The 19,352-nt window shown below is 37.5% G+C and overlaps 1 protein-coding gene across 3 annotated transcripts in view; it reads right to left on the bottom strand.

Moving 5' to 3' along the window:
* DMXL2 (Dmx like 2) overlaps positions 1–19,352 on the bottom strand; it is a 196,917-nt gene that overhangs the window by 25,703 nt on the left and 151,862 nt on the right. For all 3 annotated transcript variants that reach the window (XM_066276368.1, XM_066276370.1, XM_066276371.1), the window contains exons 22-28: positions 18,200–18,365; positions 15,144–15,408; positions 9,045–10,123; positions 8,441–8,632; positions 7,239–7,315; positions 4,514–4,644; positions 1,387–1,635 (exon numbers count right to left, since the gene is read on the bottom strand). In XM_066276368.1, coding sequence (XP_066132465.1) covers positions 1,387–1,635; positions 4,514–4,644; positions 7,239–7,315; positions 8,441–8,632; positions 9,045–10,123; positions 15,144–15,408; positions 18,200–18,365 — 2,159 coding nt within the window. The remainder of the gene's footprint in view (positions 1–1,386; positions 1,636–4,513; positions 4,645–7,238; positions 7,316–8,440; positions 8,633–9,044; positions 10,124–15,143; positions 15,409–18,199; positions 18,366–19,352) is intronic.

The raw sequence follows: 19,352 nt of genomic DNA, 5'->3' as shown, positions 1-19,352 counted from the left end.
TCTAATCAGAAATGTGTCTTCTGACTACCCTAACTAAAGTGCCCTCCTCTCCTTTTCCTCCCTCATCTATCTCCACTATCAGAGTTCTTATCATACCTGAAATATTTATTTAACTTAACCTCCACTAGATGTAAGCTTCCTGAAGGTAAAGAATTTGTCTGTTTTGTTCACTCTGTGTCTCCAAAGTAGAGAAAACTGTGTGGCAGATAGGTGTTAAATGAATGCAAATATGAATGCATACTCAAGATTTTAAACTTGATGAATGAATTACCATAAAAAAGAATAAATATTTCAGTAAAAGAAGTGATTTGGGGGGAAAACTTTTAAGTACAAAGTAGATTACAGCAAAGTAGGAAGATAAAGTCATCCACATACAATGGAAGAGAAACAATGGGAGTTGGTGAGATCTCCTCCCTTATTTTGAGTTACATACCAACGTAGTCATTTAAATCGACCTTGGGAGTAAGGGCACAGGTTATAATCTGTGCCATTAAACTGTGCCACTGATTGCTCACCTGTAATATGGGCACTCCTAAGGATAAATTAATATGATTTTGATGTTTCAGCACCAAGATGGAAACCTTTCCTAGGCATTAGTCTTCATCTCACCATATCCTACCATCTTAAAAATTAAGATGGAGAATATATTCTAGTCCATAAGGAAAACACACACACACACACACACACACACACACACACACGGAATAAATAAACCAGGTGCATGAGTGAAACAGCTACCTTGTACATGACCATAATAAACTTAATCTGAAGCCAACTACTGGTATGATCTATAATGATTAGGAGGATTTATTAAAACCTTCTTTCTCAAAGGTAAGGGGATTAAAAAGTACAAATTGGTAGTTATAGAATAGTCACAGGAATGTAAAGTACAGCACAGGGAATCAAGTGAATAATATTGTAATAACTATGGTATCAGATTGGTTCTAGATTTATTGAGGTGAACACTTGTAAGTTATAGAAATGTCTCATCACTAGGTTGTACACCTGAAATTAATGTAATATTATGCATCAACTATAATTTGAAAAATAAAACAATTTTTAGAAATCTTCTTTCTCTAATTAAAAACTATCCTTTCTCTATGGTCTTGCTCCCTAACATTGTCTCCTCACTTACCTTACCGTTCTTCTAATTCTTTTTTATCCTTAAATTTTTCCTGGTATCAGAAATTATTCACCTGAAATTACTGTATCTTATTGTACTAAATCTTATTCTAACATGAGTTTAGTTAGTTACCATCCTAACAAGAGTGATTATACTTTAACCATTGCTGAATTTCAAAATAAAAAAATTTAAAATCTTAAAATGTTAAAAAAAAAATCTTTTACTTTAACAATGGTAGTCACATTTACATACATTAATCTTACCTGAAATATTTTCTGATTGTCTTTGAGGTTTCACAACAAGTTTCACTCCTCCTCCAAAAACAGCAGCCCACATTCGATTATTTAACGGGTGGGCTGCAAGTCTAAACAATTCATTGGAGGAATTTGTGGCAAGAGCATGTATCAATAAACTTAAGTAAACAGCAACAACAGCTTCACACAACAAGATGTTCAATTTTGGCTGTTCTTCATCTTGGGCTGAACTCAAAAGATTAATAAGAGAGCTCACACCTGTAAGGGTTAAGGTATCACAAAAAGTTTATCAGTATAAAGCTCCAGAATGAAAAAAAATTCCAAATTTGCATAACCAAAATGATGTACCTATGTTATATGGAATATGTACTTCCATAACTTGAGCAACAAAATAAATAATGATAGGAATGGCTTAAAATCTATAAAACAAAATAAGAATCCATTATTCTATGCTGGTATAAGAAATGAGCAAGAAAAATAATTTAAAAGGGAAGAAGGGAAAGCTCTTCCTTACCTACAATTTCTGCATAATTTCAACTAATAAGTAGAAGGAATAATAAAAATTAGAAAATTACCATCTAGTGACTCCCACAGTAATATCTGATTCAGGTAAGAATCATCCCTACATGCTAGAATTCATGAGTAAAAGTATGACATTTTACACATACTCAAATTGTCTGTTCAAAAGATACTTATTCATTGCAAAGGGAAAAAACAGAAATTTTTACAAAGGAGAAATCTAGCAAAAGATATACTTTACTAAAATATCAAAGTGAATAACACCAGTAATGGACCAAATGACATTATGTGTTCCTTGAAAGGCACAATATCTCTTTTGTAGTATTATCTGCCAAAAACAGATAACCTGAATCTAATAATAAGAAAACATCAGATGCCTGCCTGGTGGTGGCACAGTGGATATAGCATTGACCTGGGACACTGGAGTCCCAGGTTCAAAACCCTGAGGCTTGAGTGGGGGCTCATCTGGCGTGAGTTCAAACTTAACAACATGAACACAGGGTTGCTGGTTTGACCACAGGATCATCAACATGATCCCAAGGTCACTGGCTTACAGCCCAAAGGTTGCTGGCTTGAGCCCCCCAGTCAAGGCACATAGGAGAAGCAATCAATGAACAACTAAAGTGACACAACTACAAGTTGATGCTTTTTATCTCCATTCCTCTCTCTCTTTCTCTCTTAAAAAAAAAAAGAAAAGAAAGAAAAAGGAAAGAGAAAACATCAGAAAAAACAAAATCAAGGGACATTCTAGGAGATAATTGACCTAGTTCTCTTCAAAAGTGTCAAAGTCATGAGAGACAAAGAAAGAATGAGGAACTACTTCATATTAGAGGAAACTCATGAGAAATTACAACTACATGCTGTATGGACATTTAGTGGGACATACAGTATAATGTGAAAAAAAATCTATAGATTACAGTATTATATCAATATTAAGATGCTGGCTATGATATGCTATGTTTATGCAAGAGAATGTCTGTTTTTAGGAAAGACTGACACATTTAGATTTAAAAGGTCTCCATGTTTGAAATTTAACAAATATTTAGAAAAAATACACATATATACACACACAAAGTGAGTGACTGAGAGGAAAGGAATGAATGATAAAGATGTATAAGGTTAACATTTGGGGAATTCTGGGTAAAGGTTATAGAGAAATATTTTGTACTATTTTTGAAACTTTTTATAAAATCTAAAATTATTTTAATAAAAATGAACACGAAAACAAAATATTCTATAAACTTATATATAAATGAATTTTAAATACACACATGGAGTTTGTCACTTCTCCAGCCACTCTTCACAATGATCATTTACATGTAAACTCAGAGTCATAACGCAAATAGAGTAAAACTTAAAGGACACAGCAGAAGCCCTGGCCAGTTGGCTCAGCGGTAGAGCATCGGCCTAGTGTGCAGAGGACCCGGGTTCGATTCCCGGCCAGGGCACACAGGAGAAGCGCCCATTTGCTTCTCCACCCCTCCGCCGCGCTTTCCTCTCTGTCTCTCTCTTCCCCTCCCACAGCCAAGGCTCCATTGGAGCAAAGATGGCCCGGGCGCTGGGGATGGCTCTGAGGCCTATGCCTCAGGCACTGGAGTGGCTCTGTTTGCAACATGGCGACGCCCAGGATGGGCAGAGCGTCGCCCCTGGTGGGCGTGCCGGGTGGATCCCGGTTGGGCGCATGCGGGAGTCTGTCTGACTGTCTCTCCCTGTTTCCAGCTTCAGAAAAATGGAAAAAGAAAAAAAAATCAAAAAAAAAAAAAAAAGGACACAGCAGACCAGAAAAGGCTATTAAGACCGTAGCGATGATTTGAGATGTTAATCAGAAAAAAAACAGACTAACAGCATAACATAGATGCCACAGAATGATCATTCTATCTTAACATATAAATTCGTAATTGTATTCTCTCTAATATACCTATGAGAATATCTCTGTAATATTGCTTTCTATGACCCTAATTCAGAATTTCTAAGCATAAGAAAGATAGTGTGTTCACCATTATGAAAGATAGTAAACCTTGCTTTTTTATTATTTATTTAGTTTGGTTTTAGAGAGAGGGGGAAGAGACAAACAGGAAGGAAGGAAGAGAGATAAGAAGAAGCATCAACTCATGGTTGCATCACTTTCATTGTTCATTGATTGCTTCTCATATGTGCCTTTACCAGGGGGCTCAAGCCAAGCCAGTGACCCCTTGCTCAAGCCAGCAACCTTAGGCTCAAGCCAGTGACCATGGGATCATGGCAATGATCCCACACACAAGCTGGTGAACCCGTGCTCAAGCTGCATGAACCTGTGCTCAAGGCAGCAATCTCAGGGTTTTGAACTTGGGACTTCAGTGTCCTGAGTCAATAATCTATCGATAGATTGAACCACCACCAGTCAGGTTAAACCTTGCTTTTATTAATGCTAATAAACACAGCTGCTTTTTAAGTTTCTCAACTTTCTGAGTCTTCAGATAACATTACAATACTTAATCTGTGGCAGAAAACATCATCAAAAACAAAAACCATTCACCAAATCCACAAAAAACAACTTTTAGGAAAACAACTGGCAGCTTTTTAAAAAAAGAATTGCCAAATAGAAGATTTTTAAAAAAGAAAACATTTAAATTCTCACCAGGCCACTGAGCAGGAGAAGAGTTTGGTGTTGCATGTTCTTCAATGCTTTCTGTTCTTAGTCTTCGACGATCACTTAAAAGAAGTCCTTGATATGCCATTCCTGTAAACTGATTTCCTTCCGTTTGACTGCTAAAATCAATATAAGGGTTCAGTTATTTATCATCCTAGCCAAAATAATAAGCAACTGCATTTTATACATATTTATAATAAAAATATTCTTAAAACTCAATTCACTGCTCTAATAAGAATTTTAGAAAGTTCTTGGCCCTGGACAGTTGGCTCAGTGGTAGAGCATCAGCCTGGCATGTGGATGTCCTGGATTTTGCTTTCTGGTCAGGGCATACAGGAAAACTGCCAATCTGCTTCTCCATCCCTCCCCCTCTTGTTTCTCTCTCTCTTCTCCTCCTCTCCTGTAGTCATGGCTCGATTGGAGCAAGTTGGCCCTGGGCGCTGAGGATAGCTCCATGGCCTCCACCTCAGGCACTAAGAGTTCAGTTGCTGAGCAAAAGAGCAACGCCCCAGATGGGCAGAGCATCACCCCCTAGTGGGTTTACTGGGTGGATCCCGGTCGGGACGCATGCAGGAATCTATCTGCCTCTCCTCCTCTCACTGAATTAAAAAAAAAAAGTTCTTGAAATTAGTTTCAAATGTTTATAGATTTTTAAAAAACAAAATACAAAATTTTACTATGTTAGGCAATATCTTTCCTACTGTCATTGATTTGTATTTTTTTAAAGTCTGAGGTAAGGAGACTGCTGTTGGTACTAGTATATATGAGAAAGTTTCAGGGTACAATTTTGATGCATTTCTTAACTCTGCAAAGTTGTGAAAGCTTAACCATGAATTAAAATATGCACTAAACTCTGGAGAATCATATTTTAGAAATACTTAATTCTAAAGCCAAAATATACCTAAATACTTGTTTCCCTCATCTTTAAAGAGCTGAAGAAAATACAAAAGCAAAAGTAAAGCTGACACCCTTGAGAGTTAATCATAGTTAAGGGATAGAAAATGCACATTAAAAAAATTATTTAAATTCTCATTTGGTGCCATTTTAACCAGGGATTCGTAACAAACAAGTTGTCTTTGAGCATCAAGATGACCACAGTGAACTAAACACTTTTTCTTTATTTACATTTCCAAGTCTGTGGAATACTTAGACATGACCTCATTAGGCTAAAACCAGAATACAGGCCATTTTGAGAGAGTAATTTCTTATGCAATAAAAATCTTTCCATAAAAGGCTGCTGAATTTACAAGGAAAAAATCTAGACATATGTTTAATATAAATTTAGTACATCTATGTATGTTACAAACATTTCATTTATTAATTTAACTCATTTAAATGTGGGTCATCTTTCCAAGTGATACAACTTTTATTACCTACACAATCCTAGTTATTAAAATGCAAAATATACACTGATGAAGGCAATCTGACATTTAAAAAAATTCAAGCCATTACTTCTAATTGATATCACTTCCACAGGCTTTTATGTTATATGTAAATGAGTAAGTAAAATTGATTTTAATAATTCAATGTTAGGAATGTACCTTTTCGTTTTGTTTTGGGTTTTTTTGTTTGTTTGTTTTTACAGAGACAGAGAGAGAGAGAGTCAGAGAGAGGGATAGACAGACCAGACAGATAGGAACGGAGAGATGAGAAGCATCAATAATTAGTTTTTTGTTGTGCATTGCAACATCTTAGTTGTTCATTGATTGCTTTCTCATATGTGCCTTGACCATGGGCCTTCAGCAGACCGAGTAACCCCTTGCTTTAGCCAGTGACCTTGGGTCCAAGCTGGTGAGCTTTGCTCAAACCAGATGAGCCCGCGCTCAAGCTGGCGACCTCGGGGTCTCGAACCTGGGTCCTTCCGCATCCCAGTCTGACGCTCTATCCACTGCACTACTGCCTGGTCAGGCCCCTTTTTGTTTTTTAAAAGTACTTCCTCTTTCAAGTTAAAACCAGTTAAATAAAGTCAATACAATGCTAAAAGAAATATTTCCTAAGGAAAAAAATTAGAAAACTTATTTTTAAAAATTATTTTTGGCCCTGGCCTGTTGGCTCAGCGGTAGAGCGTCGGCCTGGCGTGCAGGGGACCCGGGTTCGATTCCCCGCCAGGGCACATAGGAGAAGCGCCCATTTGCTTCTCCACCTCCTGTCTCTTGTTCCTCTCTGTCTCTCTCTTCCCCTCCCGCAGCAAGGCTCCATTGGAGCAAAGATGGCCCGGGCGCTGGGGATGGCTCCTTGGCCTCTGCCCCAGGCGCTAGAGTGGCTCTGGTCACGGCACAGCGACACCCTGGAGGGGCAGAGCATCGTCCCCTGGTGGGCAGAGCGTTGCCCCTGGTGGGTGTGCCGGGTGGATCCCGGTCGGGCGCATGCGGGAGTCTGTCTGACTGTCTCTCCCCGTTTCCAGCTTCAGAAAAATACAAAAAAAAAAAAAAAATACATAAAAATTATTTTTGATAGTACTTTTCTTTTTGAAAACAAAAAGATGGTGATGGTGATAATTTCCATTTACTATTTGTCATTTTCTATGTCTTTGTTGTTACTAAATGACAGCTAAACTAAACAAATAATTTGTTTTCATTCTCTCTCATCTGTTTAAGTAAACATGGCAGTCATATTTGAGGATTTTTTCAGTCCCAGGAAATAGAACCTTAAGAACTCTGGAGCAGTTTAATATTTTTGCTGTATTAACACTATTTTGGGTGATATTTTTTACCTGTAGCTATGACTGTCACATAACGCTTGGTAAATTGATGCAGAAAGTGATGCTGCTAATGAATGAAGTGTGTGCACCTAAAACCAAAACAGCCAAAATTACATTTTTTACTAACATTTCTACACAACACTAACATCTTAAAAATAATAAAATACCCAGGAGACTAGCAATATCATAAGACTAGATCTTCCTATATGAGACTACTAACTGTACTTTAAAACTTCTAAAATAAGACTCACCCAAGTTTATATGCATGCCCAAACAAGGCTAATTAATTTAACTTGCTGACAATTAGCTTAAAATGTAACATGCAAAAAATAAAGAACCAAAATAAGTATAGACATTTCAAAACTTTTATTTAAACCTGCCTTATGAAATTCCCCTTGAGGAAAAGACTTGATCTTATAAATCAGAATGAATTAAACATTTATGAAATATATCAACCACTCTATAAATAGCTGATGTTCCAGAAGCAAATAAATAATTTACTTAATATTTATGAGTAGTGCATAGTCTTTAGAAAGTTTAAAAATTATCAACATAATATAAAATCCACATCCTAAAATGCCATAGTGAATCAACATCTTCAGACTCATAAAATCTTAAAATTTGAAGGGACTTTAGAAAAAGTTTCATATTCTGAAAGCCTTATCCAGATTTTTTAGGAATTAGAAATGTTTACTTAGAATTTATATGCATTTAATGTATTTTTTTCAAAACGGGGTATAGGTTTAATTTTGGGTAATAACTCTGCCAAAACTCTGATTGCCCCTAATTACCGCACAGCAAACACAATCATCAGGAAAAGAATTACAAAGATACTTTCTCTGGGACTACTTATGACAATCATGATTTCACAATATGATGGCGAAGGCAAATAGTCATAAATTTCTAACTTAATGGTCCACTTTAGGGAAATGGAGGATCTACAGGAATACTAAGTGGCAAGAATACTATCTAGAGAATTAATTTTATTACCAAAAGAGAATCTGCCTGCCTCAAAGGAAGACAACTCCAGAAGTAAGAAGAATCTTAATCTTAAATTACATTCACTGAACAAATAGTCTTAAAGTGATTAGGAGTGAGTCAGTAGCACATAAGACCACTTTACAATATTTCCTCTAAGTTCAGATTGAAAGACAGGTAAATATAATTACCTTCTCAGGGTGTGCAATACCAAATGATCATAAAATTTACATTACCTTCACATCTGCAATACTGGGATGAGGTGGTGTTTTCATCTGAGCAATAGTATACAATATATCATGGATGTGATTATTTAAGTACAATACAGGATTAGCTATGACTGTTTTTGTTGATGCAATACTTGCTGAAAGCAGAGGTAGGGTGGTAGGTAACGGCAGTGGAGACTGCAGCTGCTTCACTGTCGTTTCCTGTAGGTAACAGATTATTTTTTTCAAGGCAGTTAAAATGAAGGAGAAAAAAATTAAAGTCATCTGATAAAAATGCTGGTGATTAATATTTAAATATAAGATGCATAATAATGTACTTATTCCACCAGTCCACAAAAATTTATAGAGCACCGATTACATACCAAGTGCTATGCTAGGCACAGAAGAAAAGATGAGTGTGACATAGATGTGCTCTCAATCTTTTAAGCCTACTCTTAATTTCCAAAACTTTAGTCTAAAAAGACCTATGTAGATTATAAATATCTATCTCCCATAAACAGAGGAGTTGAACATATTTAGATTAACTAATAAAAGGAGCTTTTAGAGCTATAACTTTAGAGCTATTGAAATTGTTCAAATAAGCAAGATTGAAAAAAAAAATGGAAGTTCATACCTGCTGTGATTCTTGTAGCAAAAATTTGAGTTCCATCCTGACTGAGGCCAGACCACCACCCTGGGCCCCATGAAGGCTACAGTAACTAAGAAACACTCTCAGGAGATCTTGGTTTTTCTGTAACCACAACTTTCGTCTTTCCGCATGCTCTCGTTTAGCCTGCAATCTTCGTCTTTCTATTTGGTGGCGCTCATAGGAATCGATATCTGGTTTGTCCACCATTTCTTCCTGACCCAGTAGATCACTCTCTACTTTAGAATATGTTCTGCTGGCATATTCCTTAATAACTGTTTCATGATTACATATTTCATGCAAGGCAGCAATTTCCTTTTCAAGCCAGTTATAGAGTTGAAATCTGAGTTTTCCTCCATCTACTTCATAACCTGTAGCCAGTGTTCTTAGTTCCGTCATAAGGATCTTTAAACAAGCTCTGAATTTGAGCTGTTCAGCAATCACATCAACTTCAGTGTCGCCTTCAAGACTATCCTCTTCCTGAGGAGTCAGTAACATATTAGGGTCTGATGCTTTCTGATCTTGTCCATCTTTTCCCCTAACGTCTGTACTTTTCATTACTAAACCACCTCCAACTTCTTCCTCTTCTTCTAAGGCACTATCATGATCTTCACCCCAATCAAGATTAAGAGGTTCCTCATCAATTTTTACCACTGGCTGACTCCAATCGAACTGTGATGAAGTGACATTTGACCAATCAATGCCGGAACTGCTCTCACCATCACTCAGAGATTTTGATTCTGAGGGTACCTCTCCCATCTTTTTAGAAATGAAGTCAGGCTGATCTTTTTTTGCAGGTAAAACAGATAGTTTGGTAACTCTGGGAATTTTGGAGAGTACCTCCAAGGCTAAAACAGGACATCCAACTTTAAAATGAGCATTTGCAGTGGTAAAAAATAATTTTCGTTCTATGAGGTTAATTTTATCAACAAAGTTTTTCTCAGTTTTGAGACCTAAGGTTGTCAAAGTCCCTTCAGGAGAGGTGAGGTTTCTTCGAATAAGCAAAGGATGAGTTCGAAGGTAGTTGTAGAAACTAAACACCATTGGGTTACAAGATTTGATGATAACTATAGAAATCAAACAGAACAATCAATCACAAGGTACTGTTAATCTGTATTTATTAAAGAATTAAATATGTCAGCATTCCTCAAAATAAAGGATACTGGAAACATTAAATTAGGGTAAGTTCAACTATAGTACATCCACATAATCAGTAAAAGTAAAACTACATAGCTGAAACAAAAAGAATTTTCCTATGTGCTGCTATGGAGTGATACCCAGGGTATATTCAAGTAAGAGATGGTACTAAAAATGATATATTGTAAACTACCTTTATTTGAGAAAGTAGAGAGGCAATACAAACACTCTCATATCATTTAAGTGGAAGAATCACACACACACACACACACACACAATTTTTATTTGTTCCCTAAAAAAGGAAAGGAAGAACAGGGTAGAGAGATCAGGAAAGACTAGATTTATCTGAAAATAAGTTGGTACTATGTATTTTACATTAAAACCAAGTTAATATTTTATATAACTTTAAAAGAAATTCATTTTTTTAAAAAAATTCACACAAAAGCAAAATTAATGATCTGTGTATCAAGTTGGTAGCATTAACCAGAGAGAAACTATAAGGTCACTTTAAAACAAGTCATTTAACTATACATCCCTAGTGGCATATTTCATAAAAACAAAAACTGCAAAAAAAAAAAGAAAAAGCTTTAACTGCTCTCAGTAATGTTATTATGAAAATATTTGTATCATCATTCTGAAACTATTATATGCATATTAAGTAGCAGGTAGTTATGTTAATGCCATGAGAATCCAAGTTTTTCATTATAAGACACAAATTTTAAATTGAAGGAGAAAGAACACTATAATCTATATTTCAACTTGAAATTTTAGTGTAAACTCATGAATTCTCAAGGGAAAAAAACCTTTCTCCTAGCTCCATTCATTGAAATAGCCTAGAAATAATGACCGAATCAATAGCAATGAGAATCCCTGTGCCCAGGCCGTGGTCTCTAAATATATATTATTCCACACTAAAAGGAACCAGGATTCTTTGAAGAAATGGCCATGCAGGAAATGTACAAAGTGAGAAACATCTTGGCAAACAGGAAACACAGAAAGTATCAGGGAATAATGTCAAAAGGATTCGGAAGCTTGAAGAAGCTCCCATTGGTTATAGATGGGATAACCCGAGCATTGAGAATAACTGCGATGGATTAAAACACAAATCTACCTAAATCTGTGAGTTCAAAATAACCTTTACAAACATAAAATCTAATTTGTCTGCTTTGTAAGATGCTAGGGAGCCAAGCTATTATTTTGAAAATTGATAAAAAGAATCAAACATTTATGTCCCCTTCACCATATATACTACTGGACTTGAGCATAATCGAACAGTAGCTAAGGGAGAAGGTACTCTGAGAAGTATACCAGCTCATAATTAGAACATCATCATTTACAACCATTAATGAAATAAAAAATCTGGGCAATGATCAGTGATGGCTGTTAATATCACAAAAAGCAAAATAAACTGACTCCGATGGATACTGCCTATGAAATATTTTCCGCCAAAATATCTGATAAAAGCCTCTAGAACCTTAATTGCCAAGTTCTAGGAAATAGAACATAGGAAAAAGAAAAGTTAAATGACACAATAGGGACACAATCAGCAAAATCCAAGAAACTACAAAATTAACCTGATTTATTGTGTGTGTGACAGAGACAGAGAGAGGGACAGATAGGGACAGACAGACAGGAAGGGCGAGAGATGAGAAGCATCAATTCTTTGTTTCAGCTCTTTAGTTGTTCATTGATTGTTTTCTCATATGTGCCTTGACTGGGGGGCTACAGCAGACCGAGTGACCCCTTTCAAGCCAGCGGCCTTGGGTTCAAGCTGGTGAGCTTTGCTCAAACCAGATGAGCCTGCACTCAAGCCAGTGACCTCAGGGTTTCGAACCTGGGCCCTCTGCGTCCCAGTCCGACGCTCTATCCACTGCAAGACCACCTGGTCAGGCAACAACCTGACTTACAGATACAGGAGATCCTGGGGTTACAACAGTCTCATCACACATTGTTTCGAGTTTACAACGCTCACTCCCATAAAAACTTTAAAATATTGAAACATGAGTGTTTCCGCTTATACCATTAGTATTGTACTTATGGACCACATGGGTGAACTAGTTTGGTTGCGCGCAGTAGAAGAATACACAGTAATGTGGTACATGAGTGAGGAAGATAGAAATCCCAGAATCGAAGAGATTTACTGCCAAGGGTTTGTCAGAAGATTTTTCTATGGTGGAGGATGGATTAGCAAAATTTCAGACTGAGGACCCCAGTGCTGACAGACTCAGTAAGATCTACAGAGCTATTAAGGATGCCTTGCAATGCTACAGGCAGATTTTGGAAGAGAAGTCATCAACCTTCCAGACTAGCCTGGAACAATTTTTTTTTTTTAATATTTTATTCATTGATTTTTAGAGAGAGAGGAGTGAGAGAGAAAGAGAGAGACAGGGAGAAGGGGAGGAGCAGGAAGCATCAACTCCCATATGTGCCTTGACCAGGCAAGCTCAAGGTTTCGAACCAGCAACCTCAGTGTTCCAGGTGTCGATGCTCTATCCCACTGTGCCACCACAGGTCAGGCTGGAACAATTTTTTAAGAAGGTAGAAAGGCCTCCAACAGATCCTATACCCCCTATATCATCTGCTTCTCAAGATGAAACACCTGTAGTACAGAAAGAATCATCTCCAGCGTCTCCTGCATGTTCCTTGGCAATCCTGATTCACCTGACCCAGTACCTCCAGCACCTTCTGCAGGTTCTCCTGCCTCTCCAGCTTCCTCCTCCCAATAGGTCACTCTCTCCCACCTTGCAATGCCCCTTCCTGTGTGCAAGCCAACCACAGGAATAAAGGTAAGGAATTTTTTTTACACTCATTTTTTGTCATTTTTTTCTGTTACTATAGTACAGTATACAGTATATTTATGTCCTTTTCCTTTTTCTGTGGCTTAGTTCTGTTTTTATGTTCTAGATTATGATTTTACAACTGTGTTAGGATAGTTAAGTGACTTAGGCTAGGGTGTGTTTCAACTTACACCAAAATTTGGGTTACGTCACTGTTGTAGAAACAAAACTGTGTTGTAACCCGAAGACTCCTTGTAAATAGAGGAAAAACTATGGATTAAAGTAGACATAACCAATCACAATATAGAGGCCTCATTTTAGATCTTGATTCAAATAAATGACCTGTATAACATTTAATGAGATAACCAGAGAAATCTGCACACTGCATTTTATGATTACTAATAGAATTTCTTTATAATTTTATTTATGTTTTTTCACTTTTTTTTTTTTTTTTTTTTTTTTGTACTTTTCTGAAGCTAGAAACGGGAGAGACAGTCAGACAGACTCCCGCATGCGCCCGACTGGGATCCACCCGGCACGCCCCACCAGGGGGCGATGCTCTGCCCACCAGGGGACGATGCTCTGCCCCTCCGGGGTGTTGCTCTGTTGCGACCAGAGCCACTCTAGCGCCTGGGGCAGAGGCCAAGGAGCCATCCCCAGTGCCCGGGCCATCTTTGCTCCAATGGAGCCTCGGCTGCGAGAGGGGAAGAGAGAGACAGAGAGGAAGGAGAGGGGGAGGGGTGGAGAAGCAGATGGGCGCTTCTCCTGTGTGCCCTGGCCGGGAATCGAACCCGGGACTGCTGCACGCCAGGCCGACGCTCTACCACTGAGCCAACCAGCCAGGGCCTATTTATGTTTTTTAAGAGCCCTTAATTTTTAGAGATGCATGTTGAAATATTTACAGATGGTATGTTGGAATATGCTTTAAAATAAAATATGTTGAGAATGGGAAAGGGTGGAAAGGATGAGGTATATATGACACAATGCTGGTTATAAGTTGATAACTACTGAAGCTGAATGATGAATTAGATTTTCACATTATATTATACACTCTTTTACATATATTTGAAATTTTCCACAATACATTTTTAAAAATTAACTGGAAAACATTAATAAGTTGAGCCTTCCTTCTATAAAAATTACCTGGGTAACTCAGATATTTAGTTTGCCTCTTAAGGTTTTCTTTTTATTTTCTTTCCTTTAAACATTTCTTTGTAAAGAAGTAAATATTGGGCCTTAGTATCTTCCACATAAGCTATTTTAGCATTTAAAAACAAGTAATAAAAATATACGGCTAGAAAATTATAACTACACAAAGTACAAAATAAAAAGTAAAATTTTAAATCTCTCTATTCCTATTCCCAAAACGTAACCAATGACCAGTATTGTTTCTTGTGATTTGTTCCAGGAAGCAACACGAAAAGGAGAGGGAGACCAGACACTGTGTGAGTGCATTCATGCATGCATATGTGATACATGTATGTACAATGCAACAAGACCCACATTGCTCTGCATTTTGCTTTTTCCACTTAATAATATAGCACATATTTTCATATCAATTTATCTCATTTCTAATGGCACTGTCTCTATACTATGGCTATATTATAATTTATTGAGCTATTCTATTGATAAATACTTAGAAAGTTCCATTTTTTAAATTATTCCCAATAATCTGATAAATACCTTCTGGGTGCTTAAAAAATCTAAATTATTTGGAATAAATAAGAGTAAAGGAAGTTTAGCTCATAAGAATAAAGTTTTTCCAGGGCCATCCTCTAAACCAATATGTGTAACAGTAAAAATCTTTTCTATTAAAAAAGAAAAAAACCTGACGATGTAATAAAATGGAAAAAGCTACATAATCCTTCAGTGCAACAGATATAAAATTAGAATTAGCATGATAATCATATTTTATAAACCTCAATCTATCTGAGAGTAAAAACATGCATAAAATCCTCAGCACTACTCAATATAATTTTAAAAATGATTGATTCAATTGCAAACAGTAAGTGACTAACCCTTTAGTCACACAAGAAATTTTGATAATTTCTCAGTTGAAAAGTAAATCTAGTAATAATTGTGTTTTTTTGGTTTAGGTTTTGATCCAAGTGAACATTAGCCAGAAACTGTCTTCTTTTAAGAAAGAATAAAAGAAACTTATAAAATATCCTACCTTGATGATGATCATCCTCCTTTGGTGTTTGTTCCAATAACGTATCCAAGGCTCGGGTGTAATCTTTCACTACCCAATAGGCAAGACTACGCAGGAAAGGGTCAGGATGTAACCTTTTGCAATCAAATCCTGAGCCATCCTTTTGGCAACCCAAAACCTTCTGATTTAGGATGGATATATAAGTGGATGAAGTCTCAAATTCAGATTCATATAAACGGGCAATAACCATGGCTAGCTGAATATCTTCCATCTTTTCAAGACACACCTGTAAATTTTAATATTAAGAAATACTTATTTAAGATAGTTATTTAGAGATATAAAATATCCCACCAATAGTATCCTGAAATTATCTATCATTTATATTTCATAGTGAAAGGACAGAGTCCAGAGGTTGAAGGGTAGTTAAATGATTGCCTGATAGGAGATTAAGAATAACAAGAAAAGTAAGAAATCTGAACTTAGTAGCTTCCAATCTAGAAAAATTATTTATAAAATAAGCATAAAGCAAGGTATATCAACATTATCTCAGACCAGGGGTCCCAAACTACGGCCCGCGGGCCGCATGCGGCCCCCGGAGGCCATTTATCTGGCCCCCGTCGCACTTCCGGAAGGGGCACCTCTTTCACTGGTGGTCAGTGAGAGGAGCACATTGACCATCTCATTAGCCAAAAGCAGGCCCATAGTTCCCATTGAAATACTGGTCAGTTTGTTGATTTAAATTTACTTGTTCTTTATTTTAAATATTGTATTTGTTCCCATTTTGTTTTTTTACTTTAAAATAAGATACGTGTAGTGTGCACAGGGATTTGTTCATAGTTTTTTTTATAGTCTGGCCCTCCAACGATCTGAGGAACAGCGAACTGGCCCCCTGTGTAAAAAGTCTGGGGACCCCTGTCTCAGACTTAGGTCAATTTAAATTTGTAACATTCATTTTTAAATTAAATGCCTATTATGATATTTGAATTTATATACATCAGTTCCTCTTAATTTCCAAATATATTTACACTTAGACATAATTATTAATATTTTAAAAGAACCTTCTACTTATATAACAAATAATGCAGGAAATAAAGCTACATATTTTATTTTACTCCGAGTTTATATTCTATTATAACTACACATCTTGAGATTTTGAGGTCATTTAGTCAATATGAGCTTATCTCAATCAACATGTCTCTTCTTTGCCTGAGTACTTTCTAGGCTAAACTTCCCATTTTAAAATTATAAACATTTGTTTTTGTTATTTTTTTTAAGATTAAATAAATTTAATAAAATGAGCCAAGAATGCAGACAGTGTACATGGAAAGCCAATTTAATATAGTTTTAAGGAAATCAAGGAGGGCTTCCTGGAAAGGGATGTTTAATTTAAAGGCATTTATACCTGGTAAGAAGAGTGGGCAGATGGGAAAGATTTCTTAGCAGTGGTTTTTGGATGTGATTTAGGGTTCATAAACTAGATGTACTTTCATAAGAATTGGAAGGCATCTGCATGGTGCCATGCATAGTAGAACATTGCTAATTTTCCTGCAATGTGTTACAGCAGGGGTCAGGAACCTATGGCTCGCGAGCCAGATGTGGCTCTTTTGATGGCTGCATCTGGCTCGCAGACAAATCTTTAATAAAAAAAATAATGTTAAAAACATAAAACATTCTCATGTAGTACAATCCATTCATTTCCTACCGCTCATGTTCATGGTTGCAGGTGGCTGGAGCCAATCACAGCTGTCCTCTGGGACAAAACCAAATTTTTATTGGATAATGCATAACATGCACGGGTTATTGTATGACTCTCATGGAATTACATTTTAAAATATGTGGCGTTCATGGCTCTCTCAGCCAAAAAGATTCCCGATCCCTGTGTTACAGCATCCAGGCACCAGCTCTGGAGTCAAGAGGCAGGGTGCAAGTGCATGCCATTTATGTTTCAAATAAACATTTGTTATTTCACCTGAGGTAATTTTGAAAATAGGACTAATTCTAAATGTGAAGTACTTTCACTTTGTTGGGTATTTCCTATTCCTTTTATCAAGTATTATTTCCAGTTCTGTTTTTCCCTCACCCATCTGCATTGTTAATAATGATAGTAAGGGCCCTGGCCAGTTGGCTCAGCGGTGGAGCCAGGTCGGCCTGGCGTGCGGGGGACCTGGGTTCGATTCCTGGCCAGGGCACATAGGAGAAGCGCCCATTTGCTTCTCCATCCCCCCCCCCTTCCTCTCTGTCTCTCTCTTCCCCTCCTGCAGCCAAGGCTCCATTGGAGCAAGTATGGCCCGGGCGTGCTGGGGATGGCTCCTTGGCCTCTGCCCCAGGCGCTGGAGTGGCTCTGGTCGCAGCAGAGTGACACCCCGGAGGGGCAGAGCATCGCCCCCTGGTGGGCAGAGCATCGCCCCTGGTGGGTGTGCCGGGTGGATCCCGGTCGGGCGCATGAGGGAGTCTGTCTGACTGTCTCTCCCCATTTCCAGCTTCAGAAAAAAACAAAAAACAAACAAACAAAAAATAATGATAGTAAGTATTCTGAGAGGAAGATATCATAAACAAACAAAACATCTATAATTACTCTCTTAACCAGCTGCCATGATTCTGTATCAAAAAAATGCAGTTTTACTATTCACATTTATTTTTCAATATCTAAAACACCTACAATATAAAACAGTATGAATTACAATTTCAGTTCCATATCTATGAATACATTTAAAAGAAAAAGAACTTAAGGTATCTGCCAGATAAGGAGACTGTGATCTATATATACTTTAAAACTAGTTCAGAATCACAAGATGGCCAGAAAGAAGATATTCATAAACCATTTTCTGCCATTGTTTCATACATTTATACTTGAAATACATATACTTATCTTAAAATGAAATATTCCCTATATAAAAATTTTTATTCATTTCTCTATTTATAATTTCATTTTTCACAGTGCCACCATTTAAGCTTAATAACTTCTGTAGTTATTCTGTTCTTACAAACATATGACAAAAAAATTACAGTCTCCTCTACAACCTTTTCAGGTTTTCAATCTCATGCAAGTACTGTATAGCATATCTTCTGATTTATACCTCTATAGCATCTTTCAATGAACCAGCTAACAAGAAAAAAGCAGCAGATTGTTCAAAGCGTTGTTTTCCAAGTAAAGAGAAAGCATTTTTCAAAGCAGCTTTACGCCACCGATCTTCATTAAAGTTGTGGCTGAAAAATGTTGTCATTTTTTCATCATGCTGTGACCTGGAAATCAGAGCATAAACATCAGTAGTTAAATCAAATTTTAATTTTTTTATTTTTATTTATCATTTAAATTTTTTTTGTAGCAAGAGAGAGACAGAGAGGGACAGGCAGGAAGGGAGAGAGATGAGAAGCATCAATACATATTGTGTCACTTTAGTTGTTCATTGATTGCTTTCTCATGAATGCCTTGAACAGGGGTCTCCAGTCAAGCCAGTGAACCCTTGCTCAAGCCAGTGACCTTGAACTTAAGACAGCAACCTTGGGCTTCAAGCCAGCAACCACTGGGCTCAAGCCAATAACCATAGGTTCATGTTTATGATCCCACACTTAAGCCAGATGAGCCCACACTCAAGCCGGTGACCTCAGGATTTCAAACCTGGGACCTCAGTGTCCCAGGGCGATGCTCTGTCCACTGCATCACCACCTGGTCAGGCCAAATTTTAAATATTTTGAATCTTTTACAGAATGTGTGAAAATGAAAAATAAAAACCTCAAATATCTACCTAAAAAAAGAACAATAGGCCCTGGCCAGTTGGCTCAGTGGTAGAGCATCAGCCTGGTGTACAGGAGTCCCGGGTTCGATTCCTGGCCAGGGCACACAGAAGGGGCACCCATCTGCTTCTCCACCCCTCCCCCTCTCCTTCCTCTCTGTCTCTCTCTTCCCCTCCCGCAGCCGAGGCTCCACTGGAGCAAAGTTTGCCCGGGTGCTGAGGATGGCTCTGTGGCCTCTGCCTCAGGCACTAGAATGGCTCTGATTGCGGCAGAGCGACGCCCCAAAATGGGCAGAGCATCACCCCCTGGTGGGCATGCTGGGTGGATCCCAGTCGGGCGCATGCGGGAGTCTGTCTGACTGCCTCCCCATTTCCAGCTTCAGAAAAATACAAAAAAGGAAAGAAAAGAACAATACTTCAGTGATAAGTATTTATTATCAAGCTTCTTTCACTTCTAATAAGCTCATCCTAGGTTACATAAATAGGAAGCAAGAGC

The sequence above is a fragment of the Saccopteryx bilineata genome, chromosome 4, assembly GCF_036850765.1.
Source record: "Saccopteryx bilineata isolate mSacBil1 chromosome 4, mSacBil1_pri_phased_curated, whole genome shotgun sequence".
Taxonomy (NCBI): domain Eukaryota; kingdom Metazoa; phylum Chordata; class Mammalia; order Chiroptera; family Emballonuridae; genus Saccopteryx; species Saccopteryx bilineata.
Note: the sequence above shows the minus strand (reverse complement) of the source record. Positions and strands in the feature narration are given on the sequence as shown.